The sequence below is a fragment of the Delphinapterus leucas genome, chromosome 2 (genome assembly GCF_059928025.1).
Source record: "Delphinapterus leucas isolate spDelLeu-1000000601 "Yukka" chromosome 2, BTC_Dleu_Yukka2, whole genome shotgun sequence".
Lineage (NCBI taxonomy): Eukaryota > Metazoa > Chordata > Mammalia > Artiodactyla > Monodontidae > Delphinapterus > Delphinapterus leucas.
Genome location: NC_143130.1, coordinates 143,605,598 through 143,622,612, shown reverse-complemented (window position 1 = coordinate 143,622,612; position 17,015 = coordinate 143,605,598). Strand labels below are relative to the sequence as shown.

The window sequence follows — 17,015 nt, the reverse complement described above, 5'->3', positions numbered from 1 at the left end:
ATGAGCGGGTCAGCCATTCTCCCCTTGTCTATCATTTCCTCTATAGAGATTACATGGGGAGGAGGGTGGACCATTTCCATTGGGATAAAATTCTGCTGAGATGTACTTAAACAGCAATTACTGTGTACTCAGTAAAAAGCAATTTAAACCAGGTGATGAGGAGAATGTAGAATTCATTAGCCTTCTGCCCACAGCCTCTCTATGAGAAAAAAATCTGATTGCTTACAAAAATTGATTTAAAAAATAGCAGGTGGTGATACTTTTAGGTGCATATTTACAAAGCTACCCCCAACGTACCACCCTGCCATGAAAGAGTTTCTATTTTTTCTCCGAAGAATTAACATAAACTCAAAAGACTGCCTTGTTCAGGGTCTCTGGGAGGTGAAGTGTGCTACTATGGCTTCTAGGTGAGACTCAGCTCTGTCCTCAGATTACCCCAGGCATCACATCCCCTGAAACACTGATCAGGTCCTGTTCATCAAAGATAACTGCATATACTGGGAGGCTTGGAGGACATGACTGAAAATACAACAAAATCACACCAGCTACAGTATCATGAAGTTTCTGAGTCACTGCAGAACTCAGAATAAAATGAAATTACCAGGGTAGAACATGTTTAAAACATGCACAAAATGACTCTGGATTTTAACATAATATTCCCTAAGAAGAAAAAAAACATAGATTGTGACCAAGACTAATCATGCAGCTTTTCCTCTAATTTCCTGTAGAAGTTAAAAGCCAAGAACTGTTACTGAACTTGCATCCTCCGAATTCACAGATGAGCCAAACCCTCCTCGACTCATTCCTGTCCTAACCCCAAGAGACCTCCAAAGAGCAGGGCTGAGCCTCTAATGCCTGATGTGCCTCTGCGTAGAGCTTGGAGATTTAATTTCCCTTCTGGTCTTTGTTGACCATGGAAACACCATGAATTGTTGCTTTATCTCATATTTTGGTACTCCGTTATTGCTGTTGTACATTTTATTTTGTTTTGCAGTTTAGAAATGTTTTAATTTTAGGAAGGCAATGCTGTTGTGCATTTTCAATGCAATTAGAGATATTCTGCCAAGATAAATAAATATCCTTCGTACAAGTAACTGTCTTTCCAGATATCCCACAGTCATCCTTTGCAGGTTTTAAATCACGTTCATTCTCAAGGAAACTTTCAAAATAATTTATTCACTCATATTTCTCAGTAAGTTTCCCTTGACTGCCTGCTCCATATTGGCAGAGAAGGTGTGAAGGGGATGACCTGCACTGCTATTTAAGACCCAAAGAGCACTGTCCAGCATTTCATCCTTTTTTTTTTTTTTTTTGCGGTACGCGGGCCTCTCACTGCTGTGGCCTCTCCCGTTGCGGAGCACAGGCTCCGGACGCGCAGGCTCAGCGGCCATGGCTTACGGGCCTAGCCGCACTGCGGCATGTGGGATCTTCCAGGACCGGGGTACGAACCCGTGTCCCCTGCATCGGCGGGCGGACTCTCAACCACTGTGCCACCAGGGGAGCCCCTATCCATTTTTAATGAATCACGAGGTGGAATTATCTAGGATTATCACACGATTAACTCTGTTGGCTGACTCTGCTTAGATACCCAGAAACATGGAATGCTCTTCATATGAATTATCCTGCTTTCTTCCCTATGCCTCTAGAGATCAGTCAGAGGTTAGCAATTCCCTGGGAGAATTGTCAGCTATGTGTTTTTGCCTTGTATTTGGTTATAGCTTTTTTCTCCATTCTCTAAATGTTTCCTGTTTAAAAGTACCTAACTTTCTTTGCAAGAAATTCGGTTTCCCTGACCTTCTCTCTCTCTCTCTCTCTTTTTTTTTTCTGTTTCTAATGGTCCTTGAAATGAAAATGTTTTCTTGAGTTTCCTTATTTGTACTTGGGCAGCCTACTCAATGACTCACGAGAATAGCTGACGACCTGTGGTTCTCTCTGTTGAAGAGAATGCACATTTTGCAATCTGGCTTCTAAATGTAGGGGTAGATTTAAAAATGAAGACATAAATGGTTAATTATCTCCAGCATGGTGTCAAACATTCCTTTAAAGTTAAACCTTGATTTTTAATCTTCCACTCTGATCTTATGGATGAGTTTGCCTTTATGAATGCAATACTGTTTCTTTAAAGGCTGACCTCAAGTCAAATATTTCTTCTTGAAAACTCTCTACTTTGCGCGGTTATTGCTCATAGGAACCAACACTCCTAATGATGATATTTTTGTTGGCTTCAAATTCTGGGTTAACTTTTTAAAATTTTCTCCTAAAATTGTGAATGTGGTTGTGACTGCCTCTTTACTACCATTTGAATATTATTTCCTTATTGGTGTTCTATGAAAGTTGTGTATGGTTACAGCCACTTCATCTGGTACCTCTCTTATAGACCGGAAATCTTTCAAATGGTTCTTTGCATGTCATGATCAAACATATTATTATTATAGTCTCAGGACCAAATCTCTCATCCTCTCATATGTGTATGACTCAGTTTTTGATTTCCCAGTTTAGTGCTGCCTGGTTTAGGGTGGATGTAGTTACTGCATTCAGTAATTGCTCTTTGAATATAAATTTACTTGGCAGAAAGCAGCCCAGAATTCTCCTGTTAACACGGCTCTGACTTGTGTCTTAGTCCTTTTGTGTTTCCAAAGGAGTCTATTAATTCTACCAAACAACCCACCATCTGACTGAAAAAAAAATCTGTCAAACTAGCTACTTGATTAAGCCATTAGATTGAGATTACATTACATTGTATATTCCGGATTCTAGGCATATTAGCATGTAGATCAGATTCTTGTTTCTAGGTTATTACTAGTTTGATGGAACATGTTATTATAGTGGTCCATGCCATGTGTTTGAAATGTGGCTAGGATCTATAGGATAAACAGATATAACTCTGGTAATACACCTACAAAACTCCAACGTAATATGCTGATAATGAATAGATTATAGTATGGCGTTGAAGGATGGGAAGCAGAAAAGCTGAGATCTGTCCCAGCTTTGTTGCAACATATCTCTTTTAACTCATCTGGGCTTGAGTTTTCTCATCTGTACAATGAAGGGATTGGACTATAGCTTCTTCTGTCTCTGAAAAGTTAAGACTCCACCCTCCAATGGAGATCAGCTGCCCCTTCTTGACTTCGGAAGATAGTGTAGACCTTTAAAGGATCCTTGTTGAGATTTCTATGTCTTTTTATCTTTGGTTTCAGAATATAGTTTTATTCAATCTTATGGCAGAAAACATTTTTTTAAAAGTGAAATGAACTACCAATCGCCATGAAACAGGGAATACATGATTAATTTGGTGGAATGACATTAACACATTTAGGTTGCTTTGTTCTTCATTATTTTATTCAACAATTAGCTCATAAGACTGCTAAGAGCCTGTGTACCACACAGACACTAACAGTCTCTCTCCAGGTTCTGGTTCCAGGTGAGAGAGAGATCTCCCACCACGAACAAGTTAATCTCTGTGGCCCATTAGGGAGGTGATGGCCTGGGGAACCGTTCACCTGTTGAATGCACACATCTGGAAAATTCTCCTTGGCGGAACAAGCATACTGCTCTAAATTTTTCATCCACATCAATGAGATGTGAGGAGTGGCTCTTTAGCAAGACGCGACCACACAATAACGTAACAAAACCAGCTAACGGCACTTCATTTATTATAGGGCTAAATGCTCATTATTGTTTGTAAAGGATGAATTCATAACCTCTGCAGAGTTATAGTTTATACATGGTTGATTTCCATTTACAAAGAGAGAAAGTCATTGTTTTCTCTAAATGTCAAGCTTTGACTTACAAAACTCCCATTTTCTTTTAGGTTGTGGTGTGTGTGTGTGTTCAAGAAAATGTTTAGCAACTAGATAGGGGAGAAGGGAAATAAAACTTGAAATGTAGTAGGGAAAGCACACTTCAAAAATTCTAAACAAACAAACAAAACCCCCAAAACTGAGGGGGTTTCATGGAAGGTCTTAACAGAAAAGACCCACACCATACACTTCTTTTTTAATGTGCTTCCTCCAGGAGCAGAAGGAACTGGGAAAACTGGATTTTTTCCAACAGGAGTGTGAATCTGGAAATTCTTAAACAAAAATTTGTATAATTTCATGCTGCAAAGAGGCACTCTGCTTATGCAATTGAAATAAAAAATAAAGTGCCTACCTGGGTGTTTCCAGAGTAACTGTAAGCAAATAAGACTAATTAGAAGTCTTCACAGTCTCTAATTAAAAGCTAGGAAATAACTCACTCTGCGATACAAGAATCCCTGGATGTTTGGAAGGGTCACTTCCCCAAGGCCAAAGTCCCTGTTCCATGGAGCATACCATTTTGGAAGCAGGGGATCCTGAGCTTGGTACCCATGGATCTAGCCCTGAAATACACATTTGGGACAATGAGTACAGGAAATAGGGAGGGGCAATATTTTAGTACCAGTTGTACTTGGAAAATATCATTTAAAAAGAATGGGAGCTCCCATGGGCAAACAGAGAAGCACTTTCAGTTGAAGTGAGAGGGAAAATTGAGGCACTTTGCTTAAGCTTTGGGGACTTTTAAACACTTAACTTTTTCATGCCCCATGGCCAGATCCTTCTTTGGAATAAAGTTATTATTGGGTGTGGGAGAGAGTGTGAAATCGAGAAAGGAGAGGGGCATGCAATGGGGAAGGGAGGGAGCAGGAAAGTTCACTTTGCTGAATAAAGAATCTTTTAAAATATAGGTCTGCCACATTCTCTCCCCAATCAGTTTGACTGAAAAGCAGAAATACTACTCTCTTAAACACAGTTCATTTGCAATTTTCCATCACAATATAATGTGGAAAAAATAAGGCTACCTATCAACGTAAGCATATCTGGGGTGAATCTTAGGCAAAAAATGTGGACCTGCAATAATTCAGATGGTGTTTTCTTTCAATCAGTTTCAAAAATTATGGCTCCATATATTTCCAAAAGTTTCAGCATTTTCTTGTATCTCCTTACAGTCAGGCATTCAGAGGTACGTGTTGGTTTTAATAGCTTTGGTAGAAACATGCTGAAATAGGAATGGATATAAAATCCTTTGTCTTTAGGCTAATTTGGTGTGGATTTATAAGGCCTGAGTAAACTGGTAAATTAGTAAATTTCTTAAAATAATACAAATGAATGTAAGACACATAGTAGAACAGCAGATTCAGGGAAAAGAAAGGTTAGTATTGTATTCCCATGTTTTGTAAAAGACATCAAGTAAGGCTACCAATACAGGAACTGAGTTCTTTTTTTTGTTTTTCCTGTGATGATTTCCTATCAGCTTCATGTTCTTGGAGGGGGCGATGAAAAAATGCAAGATGGCCTTTGACTTTGTTTCCTACGTGGTCAGCAGTGACACTGGCTGGAATCCGGGCTCAGCATTCTCGTAGAGTGTGCAACATGGATGCTTCTGGCTGGTAGGGAGGATGTGGCAGTTAGCTGATAGTGCGCTGTGTTTGGGAAGGCTCACAGGGCGGGGGAGCAAGCCTCGGTGTCAGAGACTTCCTCTCTGGTCATGCCCTCCTTTTGGCTTGAGCTGGGTCTCAGAGGTTGGCTGCCATTCTTACCCTTAGATGGGGTGGAGGTGGGTCTCAAGCTACCTCAGATAATTAAACAGCAGCTGTGACACTTGGAGCAGTGTTTCTTCTTTTTCTTGGGATGGAAAATGGTGAGGATCGCTTCATCAAAAACGGCTTTGAGACCTTTCTGAGTCAGGGCCGAGCATTCCAAGTAGCACTGTGCTCCAATCTTAAACACAAAAGAGAGAAAGGCATGAGAGGAGAAAAAGAGAGAAAAGCACAGTGGTGTCTGCCCTCTGCGCAGCCAATGCTGCTGCTGCTTGTCTCACAAACAGCCTGGGGGATGGTTTGGATCATGTCTTTTTCTTCAGCATTTCAATTTGCATGTGCTATCCTGATTTTTGGTATTTTTGTATTTTTTGCTTTCTGATATTAATAATAAATGATTGTGGAGTGCTTTTGATAAGCAGCAAATTCTGAAAGTGATCCATAACCATTTATTCCTAAATATAAGAATATAAATAATATAAAAATTGAGAGGATTCAAACCAGTGATATGGTTTAAATATATATTGTGAACAACAGGGTACATGATGTTGTTTTTAGTACCTCATTTGTATGCAGAACATGTAAATCTGGTGCGAGTGAAACATATTCCCTTCTGTATATAGTAGGGCAAGGTGTCAACTTTGTTAATAAAGCACATAGAAAGAGAGTGGGTGATACGGTTTTATAGGTCATTCTTGATTAAAATGCTCTTCTGACAAAAGGTATCTCTCGGCAAAGTAATATCTGATTGGTCATATTATTCAGTTTTAAGATACATTAAAAGGCATATTTTTAAGCAGTTAAACTCCAAAACACTAAAAATAAAAATCATAAAATGCATTTACTGACACAGACACCCTTCTTATCAGTATACAGTCTATGTGTATTTAAATGAGGAAATATTTTGTGCTTGCTTAGGGCTTTGTTTCAAAGCTTTTGATGATTTCATATTATGATGTATTTGATAATCACAAGATCCCTATGAGAAATATAAAAATTCAGGCCAGAGCCATAGATTCTCATTAAAAAAATTGCAGGGTAGAGCAGACCAGAAGTTGGCGATCAACTTCATGAGATAATTCATGTGAGGGAGACCCGGGGTTTTAATTGCTCCCAAGCTCAATATGAGCTAACAGTTTGATGTGGACCTTTTAATATTAAGGATATCTGGAGAAATGCTTCTATTATATGCTTTATATTATAAGAATAACTTTGAAAAATTAAAGTGTATTCAGAAGAGGATGGCTGGACGGTGAGCTCCTGGAAACCAACAACAGATAAATGACTAAAACAGGGTAACAAAATCACATGCCGATTAGGGCCAGTAGCTTATGTAACTGAGTAAAGCAGGGCTGGTGCCAGACAACAGGGAGAGGTAGAGTCTGTGGTGGCCTGTGAAGTAAACACCCCCTCCAGAGCTGGTAGTCTACTCGGCTTAGGCAACTGTTGCCAGGCAGGAACGTTGGTTCATCATTGCCATCTCTGTATTTTTCAAGAGGACTTGGACATTTGGATTTTAGTTAATATTTACCAATTGAAAAACACTCTATGGGTCAAGCAAGATGCTGATGTGGGATGTCTTTGGCAGCAACCAGCCAGTTTGCAATGTGTGGATTAAAGGGACTGGTGACTTAGCTTAGAATAGAGTGGGAACAGCCCCAGAAGGTGAAATGTATTGTTTAAGGACATCCAACTAGAAAGTAAATGATCTAGACCTAGAATCTGTGTCACTTGATGTGTGTTCTTTTCCTAGTTCCATGATGGAAACTGTGACGCTCGTCACTCAACACTGCAAGAAGCTGGTCAAGCTGACAGTTAATGAAATGAAGTTGCCCACTTGTTTGAAAGTCCACAGATAAGAAAGCTAAGCATGAGGTAAAACTCTTCTGGTGGCATCCAGATATTAGGCACTTGCTTTTTTCCTGTATGGTTAATGGTTACTGTATGAGTCAAAGGAAAATACTCAAAGAAAAGATGTTAGATATTGATAACTTATTTTATGGTTTCGTTTTGACCATGGTCTGGATTAGAATATGGCTTTTTTATATAATTAAAAACAATTGAATGCAAGAGAGGGATAAAGGATAGAAAAAATTTTCCTAATAATGTTCTGAAATGTCATCTGTTACATTTTGGGATTGTGTTCAGTATTTGATACGAACACATGTGAAAAGCACACAAATCTAGTGAATGTGTCAACTGAATGAGTGCTTGTAATGTGCTGGCTCTTGTCAGTCATCTTGAAAAAATACACAGAAAGCACTGTGGGGCTGTTCTATCTGGAATACCTCCCCACTAATGATCACAAGCCTCAGTTGATTCTGGAAATTACAGGAGAGCTGGGCTGATCTGGGCTCACATGTGGAGTTCTGGACTGTCTGGTCCTGCAAGATGGGCGAGCACACTCTCTCCTCCTCCTGTCCCCTCTCCCCACCCCCTCACTCCCCCACCCCACCTCGGCCTCCCCCTCCCCCGCCCTCTCCCTCCACCCCACAGTGCTGCTGACAGCGTGTCAGAGTTTGTCTTTTGATGGTGCAGGAGGAGTCCAAACTTGTCTTTCCCAATTCAGACATTTCTGAAGATAATGAAACAGCAGAGCAAGGCATTATTGTGTAACTGGGTTAATATAACATTATTTTGTACTGATAGTTCCAGGAAAAGTAGCAAACAGATTTTGGGTGTGATTTGGGAAATATGTGTGAGAACCAGAACCCAGTTGTGAGGTGAGTATTGTTAACCATGGTGCAAGGGCTCTGAGGGTCAGAGAGGAGAATTTATTCAGGTTCAGGGAAAAGGCACAGCCATGTTATAGGGACTGCTGAAGAAAAAATGTGTGGCCTCAAAGATGCAAAATGGAAAACCATCCCAAGGAAATACAGCCTCTCTTACAGCAGCAACTTCATCTGCCTTTTGGAGCAAAGTGGTCTACACAGTCAAATATTTAGAACACATCTGTATGCGCTCAGGATTCACAGATCTTTGTTTAGATACACATGCTAGCAGTCTGGGACATGCTTTACCAAAATGATATGTTTTCAAGAACAAACTGGAGATTGAGAAATGTAAACTGAGAGAACACTTCCCTGCTAACTTTATAATAGCTAAAACTTATTGTCTCAAATGCTGGGAAATTTTTCAGAGGTGTAGAGAACATTTTGAGTCCGACAAGAAGAAATTAGAAAACAGGCAAACAAATTCACAATGACCAATCAAGTGGAAGAAAACCTAGTATTTCTTCCAGATGGTCCTCACGGAGGTGGGACACGTTCTAGAACAAGATAAGGTATAACTGGAAAGAGTAAAGGTGGAGAGGTCTTCCCAGCTGCAGACGTGTCTGAATGGACACAGTTTCAACAACTCTAGCTTGCTGAGCTAGATCTCACGGTACATTGGCTCATTCAATCAGGAGGTAAGTCTGTCACCATTCTCCTTTGCAGCTCGGATAACTGATGTCCAGAGAGGTTAGGTAAACTCTCTAAGTCCTCACAACTAAGAAAATGGCAGAGATTTGAATTTGTCTGTCTCTTGAGCCAGAGTCTTAACCATTCTGTTGTGCTCTCTCTAGCAAGTGTAAAGAAATATGTTTGAAAGAGCAAAACTAACGAACAAATGGAGATGCTGTTATGGGCTGAGTGACGGTAGTGAGAGAAGCAGAGAAGGAAAAGTAAGGCAGTTCCTGTAAATGGAGAGAAGACATGTCAGTAGAATGAACAGAGTGGGCTTGTATCTTAAGGAATGGCTAGTAGCAGAGAAGTTCCTTATTTCTTATTTAAGAACTAGGAAGCGTACACGCAGCGAGAGGGCAACTTGAGAGCCAGGCAAAGGAAAAGGAGCCGAATAGCTTGTGAGAGAATTTCCATCTCAACAAATCAACATTATGACCAAATTGCTGAAAGAGGAGAAGGGTTTCCAGGCTGCGTGCATTTGCTGCTGATGTGTTTTTCAAGAACTGGCAGAATTCGCCAATCCAAGGGTGGATAATGTGAGTGCACTGCTTGAGTGTAGGTTATTATGGAGTGGTGGGGACTGTGGCTTACTGAAGGGTACATACGTTGTTTAAAAGACTGTTGAAAAGTTGCAGTTGATGAGGAAATGCTGGATAGTGCTGCTGGATGTACTGATTTTTTTTTAAAGAAGCTAGAAATGTGTACATTTACATAAAGTTTCCAAATTGTTCAATGTTGACCACTAAATCACATCAAAAATACCTGTGTGTGTTGATCAAAACATTTGTGGGTGAAATTTGGCCCATCACTTGCATGTATTGGTCTCCCTATCTGGAATTTCGTCTCCCCAGTCCCCTAACTTTGTCCACTTGACAAACCTGTTCCTATCCTGTAAACCTGGCTCAGTTCTCAACTACTCCAAGAAATCGTCTCTGAACCCTCCTCCCCTGAATGTGTCCATCACTCTCTCCTCTCTGTTACCTCAGCCCTTTGCACACCTTTCTGTTGTATTTGTTCAGTTGGTGTACTTTTGTTTGTCTGTCTCTCTCATCTTCTGGCCTGTGGGTCTCTTGAGGGCAGGGGCTATCTGTCTCTCACCTCTGTAGCCCAGACCCCAGCGGTGAAGTGACTGATTTCTAATGACCATGGGAGAAAGAGGAAATGGCCGGCACACAAAACAAGGAAGGTAGTGGTGACTCTTGCGGTCAGGGGGAGGGTACTAAAGACTCCATGAGCATTGATGACAGGATTTTTGCAGCAGTTTTGCTGCTTTTTGGTGCAAGTTAAAAATCCAGGGGGAAACAGGTGCTAAGACAAAGAGTGGGAACAGCAATAAAAAAGGCACAGGGTGGGCTTCCCTGGTGGCGCAGTGGTTGAGAGTCCGCCTGCCGATGCAGGGGACACGGGTTCGTGCCCCGGTCCGGGAAGATCTCACATGCCGCGGAGCGGCTGGGCCCGTGAGCCATGGCCGCTGAGCCTGCGCATCCGGAGCCTGTGCTCCGCAACGGGAGAGGCCACAACAGTGAGAGGACCGCGTACCGCAAATAAATAAATAAATAAATTAAAAAGGCACAGGGTGAAGAAGATGGCAGGAGAGGCCCAAAAGAGGCCAAAGACCAAAAAAAGGAAAGATGGTCATGTGTTTTATCAAGAAATACCTTAGGAAGTCTGAGCTTAGAAAATCATGTTTAGGTTGTATCCAATGGAATTGGGAAAGAGAATGCACAAAAGTATCATCTTAGAGCTAAAGTGACACATATTAGGTATCAATTATTGCCAAATAAGTCCAGCGGCAGTATGGACATACACAAATGAGAAAAGCATGGGAAAAGTAGGCTGAAGATTAAAAAATACACTAATGAAGAGAAGAGGGAGGATAAAACAAGTAAAGGGATAACAATGAATATTTATTATAAATTGATATAAAACATTTACGTAAATGTAGTTGACTTTGGAGTGTAAAGAACTGGAAATATTACAATATGAAAATGTCCTTTATAAATAAAATGTCCTTTGAGACCAAAAAGAGATGATAGATAAAAAATGTTTTGGAAATTGAAAAGTACTGAACAAAAAGATATAAAAAATCTGAACTTGCAAAGCCTTTAAGCTATGGGGAGAACATACACATAAAAATACGGGGCTTCAGTCTATAAACAAAGAAGGCCCTACCTAAGGGTTTCTTTTCAGATTGTAGGAGGGAAGCAGAAGAGCATGGTGGTTAAAGCACAGTTTCATATCCTGGCTCTGCCACTTTCAAGCGGTGTGACTTTAGCCTCTCTGAGCCTCAGTTTCCTCTAGGAAAGTGGAGGTAATAATATATACACCTCAGGGGGTTGCTGTGAGGATTAATTAAGACAAAGCATGTAAAGCGCTTGGCATGAAACCCAGCCCACTGCAAACACACCATAAATGTTAGCGGTTATTATAAACTACTTGACAGGAAAGTCAGGGAGCAGAGAAACTTAAAGCATCTCTATAATTACATGAATTGTGATGAAACAAGTTAAACTCTTGCTTGGTTTTCTTCTAAATTGGATTTTGTAAGCTAAACATGATGCTCTCAGTATCTGAGAGCAGTTGCTAGGAGAAACTGGCAAAAGGCAATGAAGTGGCGAACTCAGCCATTGTTCCTAAAATAAATATGAAATGAGATGGGAGGCTGTGGAACAACTTCTCAGAGGGAAGAAACGACTTCCCAAATGAGAGGTCAATCTAGGATACCGACAGGATGGTGGTGAGAGAGAGGCCAGAAGCAAGAGACACAGAAAACAAGCTCCTGCAAAAAGGAGGCCTCCGGGACCTCCTTTTTGTGAAAAATGCCTAGTTGGGAATCACATACAATCATTTATGGAGCTATATATTTATGTACCTTAGGGAGAGAATGGAAGCTGGATGTGTGAAGAAAAGGTAGAAGAATGTGTAGATGTATGCCCATCTTATAGGAGGAAAAACAAATGGCTGGAGGAGAGTTTACACAAGGTCAGGTGCATGGGGATGACGTCCACAGAGCTGGCTTAGAGTTGTTTTACTGTGTTATTATCAGCTGTATGAATCAAACGTGTTCATCTCCCTAAGATTCTGTTCCCTCACCTGTAAGAGGAGACCAGGACTATGTGCCTAAGAGGGTGAACATGAGGCTGAAATAGACAGAGCTTGTAAAGTGCTTAGTGAGAACGCAATGGATGGCTCACACTGCTGGTTCTGACATTACTATCCATAGAAGTAGGAAGCGTTAACTTTATCAAATATTTGTAAGATGTTCTCATATATTGCATCCATAAAACTTAACTTTAACCCATTTCTATTTGAGTGTATCACTTAATTTTGTTGCCTATAAGAAAGTTTTAATAAGAGAAATGCATGCATTTTTATTCACAAAGAATCAGTAGTTAATGCTATTCTTGACCTATTTAAAAGAGGGACCCCTAACTCTGCCCCAGGGCATACATTTGCAGGGTTAGTTACTTTAGAAAGTAAAAGAGAAATTTCTGAAACCTCTGGCAGGGCTTGATGGGTTTGTGACTAAATCAATGAGGAGGTTATGGAAATATGATTTATAAACCTCCTCTTGCATATGGTACCTCATCCTCTTATGTGCATTTTAGTGTCTGCCTTTGTACACATCTTGGTGGTAAATGGGAGACAAAGACTTGGTCCGAATCATTTGCCCAACAAAATCACTGTTAAGCTCTTAGGAATGAAGAAAGGTCTGTGGAAATTGTTCCAGCTGTGAGCAAGTAGCTATTATCTGTCGAATAGCCACTTGGATTCTCCAACTAGTTACCTTTTGGTCTGTGTTACTCTTTTAAGATGCTGTTTGTGACATAATCCAGCCTCTCTAAGTGGCTGTTCATTATAGGGTGAGAAATACTGAACAAATATAACCCTGCCAGATGCAAATCGAAGTCTCTCCCGGGAAAATCACAAAATGCCTTTTATGAAGTCACTTAAATGAGTCACACGGATAGTAAGCAATGAAATTTACAAATATGTATCTAACGATTCCCATTATTCATACTTAATATGGCAAATGGATAATTTTAGAGGTTGCTAAATCAGATGATAAGTGCTTCAGCTGTTTAAATTCACCAAATTTCTTAATGAAAAACAGACAGTGCTGGCTGACAAGAATGCTAACCAAATGGTCCCTTCCAGCCTGACTAGAATAGAGGGGAGAGTATAAAGCAGAGAGATGACTCTGAACACATTGTATTTTAAAGCAAAAGCCGATGTCGTTCTTCCATTCCAAAGCATACGCAAACTCTTCTCTCAGCATCCATTTAAAATGAAATTCAAATCGGTACCGCTTTTGCAAGCTTCACACCATGCTCATAAGTGAGAGGTTTCTCTTTCATATACAGCAAACGGGCCAAGGTTTTAGGGTCATCTCGGAGATCAATCTGGCAAAAAACACACATGAGATACACTTATTTATTTTTTCAGGCCTCACCAGATGTTTAAAACTGTCACATAATAGAGATGTCTTTCCCCTTGACACCTATGAATTTTCTTTAAGGAAGCACATACACATGGCCAATTATGTCTAAAAATTAGAGTGAGTTCTTTGTAAATGTATACACCAGGCTTTCCTTATAGTTTCCCCTTCAAAGCTATTACCCTGGGAGCTGATTCGAATGATTCTGTAGCTGTTTCAAATGTTTTTGAAATTTCCTGTTTATTTCTAGGTCCCACTTATAGGATATACAAAATAATCAATGGGTCCTACTACTGTACGGTGATGCCTCATTTGATCCCTGGTTATACTACTCATTATCTAATAGTTTATTTCCTGGCTCTGAATATATATATATATATATTTTTTTTTTTTTGGCAGGGGGGACAGTTTCTAAACCAAATCTTCACCCTCACAGGGATGAAGATTTGCCACCTGTGAGGATATTCTAACAAATGTGCTGCAGGCTCTGAAGGCAAGTCCTAAAAAGGGCTTGCTCAAGGAATAAGCATTAATCTTTTCAAAGGCAGAACTACTTCGAAAATAGCATCTATGTTTGGATTAGGGTTGATAATTTAATTAAATATTTAAGTTGCTTTAAAATCTCACTGTGTGTGTGAACCCATGCATACATACATGGGTGTAAATGTGGGCACATAAAGGCTTGTGTTTTAAAGGAAAAATAATATATTCATATATTAGGGTCCCGTAAGCACATTTCTCAGCGTTACTAATTTGTGTGTGTGGGCATTTTTTTTTTTTGGCCTTAGTTTTTCAACTTAGTGCCCCACCAGTTATAAAAAGGACTCAAATCATACAAAGATGTTTACATGTCCCATCACATATCTTCCCACCAAATGGTCAAACACTATCATCTGGAGTTAAGGCAAAAGATTTCAATTAAACAAACTAATAATTATCTTCCAGAGCAGAAGCATTAATTGTATTCTGATTTATGGATGTATTAATTATCTGTCCATACACTCTCTAGGAAATGTTTTCCTTTCTTTTACTTTTTTAAAAATTTCTCTTTGTGAAGCACAATGTAAAATGAGAAATAGAAAGCAGCAGCATATGAAACAGATAATAAAGCTCTTTGCTATCATTACATTTCCATATGTCTTTGGGATAGTAATTTGGGTTTTAACATAGCAAAGAACAAAATCTATTTAAAACTATAAAAAGCTGGAACAATCTTTAATGCATTTGTGCAACTGCTGGAGATTCAAACTATGGAACTTTATTAGCTTTCAAAACACTTTAAAGGCTTTTACAATCACAGCTTTATCTGGTATATATCTGTTCTAATGTTTTTTTAAGATCTGAGAGATCGGGGGCTTAAAGGGAATAGAGAGCAATGAATTTCTGTCTTCCTTTTCAAGGGCTGTTCCTGAAGAGTTTTTGTCATAATGAGCCAGTTCTGATTGCTGCGGTCATTTTGACATTCACACCTATTTTGTGACTTTCAAACAATAATGGATTTTAGATATAAAAAATATTAGATAATAAGTGTAATTGACATCTGCACCTCATTCCTCTGGCTCAGGACTGGAGAAGGTTGTCTATTTAAAAAATTACTTTGTTATTTAAAAGAAAAAAGCGGAGAGATTAATTTTTAAAGGCCTTAACAAAGCTTCCTTTTTCATATTAAATAGATTTACTGTCTTTTCAACCATGGGCTAAATAATCATTCAGCTCTTAATAAAGGCTGTTCATAGGATTAATGTATCTGAGACACTCTTCTATAGTGTTTGATAGAATAGGATGTTCAGGAGTTGCGAAAGGTTCTTTTCTTTTTCACAAACCCTCCACCTACCGACCCTCCCTGCCATGCCCGCCTTCGAACCTGGGTCCCTATGAGGACGTAAGGCACGTGAGGCATGCAGTCCTTCAGCTCCGGGACCCACTCCTCCTGGACGTTGTGATAAGAGGCAGGATTTACGACGGAGAAGCAGATCAAAAACACATCCGTGTTGGGGTAGGAGAGCGGCCTCAGCTGGTTGTAATCCTCCTGCGGGAAGAGCAAAGAGTTTGTGCTTTTGTACAGCCGGGGTGAGGTGTAGCCACGTGGTTCCAGGGAGTGCCTCGGGAAAGATTCCACCGCCGTGCCCTTCGACCCCATTCCTTCCCTGACCCTGGAATCTGGTGGTTCCCTATATTACAAGAAGTAAAGGAGCCATCAATCCGGAAAACACCAGTTTGTTCTGTATAAAGATTATGAATTGCCTCCGTTTAAGATGAACTAAAAAAAAAAAAACAAAACCTAAAAAAAGTTTTAAAAATAGCTTTAGTGAGGTCATTTACATACCGTGAAGTTCATCCATTTAATGTGTATAACTCAGTAAGAATTACTGCAATTCTGTCCCTTGGGAATTGTGTTGTATTGAATATGGATTTAAATTAGTGGGCCATTGGCCAAGGCACAGAAATTCTCTCCTTATATAATTGAAAAAATTGCATTGAAATTTAATGTAGAATAAGCTAACTCGAATGCAAAGCAGAGTTGTTGCCAAATCATACACCCCGATATTTGAATAAATATATTGTCTGAGGGTTTGGAGCTAAGAATTTGGGGATTTGTTTCTAAATCTACCTAAAAGCCATACTGTGGCCTAATAAATACAATGCCAGATTAATGACTTTTCCCCAAAGACTTTTCAGACCAGAATATGCTCTAGTTGAAGAGCTCCTGTTTGCATAAGATGTTTATGTATATGCTGTTTTAGTGGGAGGTGACAGAGACAAAGAAAAACATTGGATCATCTCAACTTTGGGAAAATGTCAGCAAGTACCTTTTATTGTATGTAAAATGTTTTAGGAGGTTCCAAGGTAAAATCTGCTATTTCATTAGAAGGTTTAATCTATTTTCATAGAATTTGGTAACACATAAGCCCAAAGTAACTTTATGTGTGTGTATACTTTACATGTATATACTATGTATACACACATGTTCTCACATACCACAATATGACAAAATGTTCATACACGCTATGTGTAATTTATATACATATACACACTACATACAGGCACACATTATACATACATAGGTGCAATCAAATCTATATGTTCACACTTATACATGTGTACATAGACATGGGCAACATATCAATTCATTTATTAGGGTCTGTCCTTAGTACTCTTCCTAACACTTAAAAAAGTTACAAAATTTATATATGCTATTTGCAAAAATTCAAACATTACAGAAGTACATAGGGTAGAAGTAAAACTTTGTTCCCATCCTGCACTTGCTCTCTAAGAGTTTTTCCTCTCTTCCCAGAGGAAGCAGCTATGTAACAGTATCCTTCTGAACTTTTAATATTTATTTACGTATATAACATACACATGTTTATTTAAAAAAGAAATCGATTATATAGCTCATATTGTTGTGACACTTGTCTTTTTCAACTTAGTAGGTCATGGATATTTAAAAATATTAACCTCACTATCTGTTGACCCTAATAATGTCTATAAAAAGGGGGTGCAGACAGCCACGTACACGTATGCCCCTTCCAAGGCGAGGAAGCCCCTTGGAATGTCAAAGGTGGTCATCTCTGGC

General features: G+C 39.5%; 1 protein-coding gene across 1 annotated transcript in view; it reads right to left on the bottom strand.

The window, feature by feature from the left end:
- Positions 1–1,836: 1,836 nt before the first annotated feature.
- Positions 1,837–17,015, bottom strand: part of RHOJ (ras homolog family member J) — an 84,750-nt gene continuing 69,571 nt past the window's right edge. The window contains exons 3-5 of the mRNA XM_022570420.2: positions 15,306–15,470; positions 13,311–13,406; positions 1,837–5,738 (exon numbers count right to left, since the gene is read on the bottom strand). Of these exons, the coding sequence (XP_022426128.1) occupies positions 5,592–5,738; positions 13,311–13,406; positions 15,306–15,470 (408 nt within the window). The 3' untranslated portion in view covers positions 1,837–5,591. The remainder of the gene's footprint in view (positions 5,739–13,310; positions 13,407–15,305; positions 15,471–17,015) is intronic.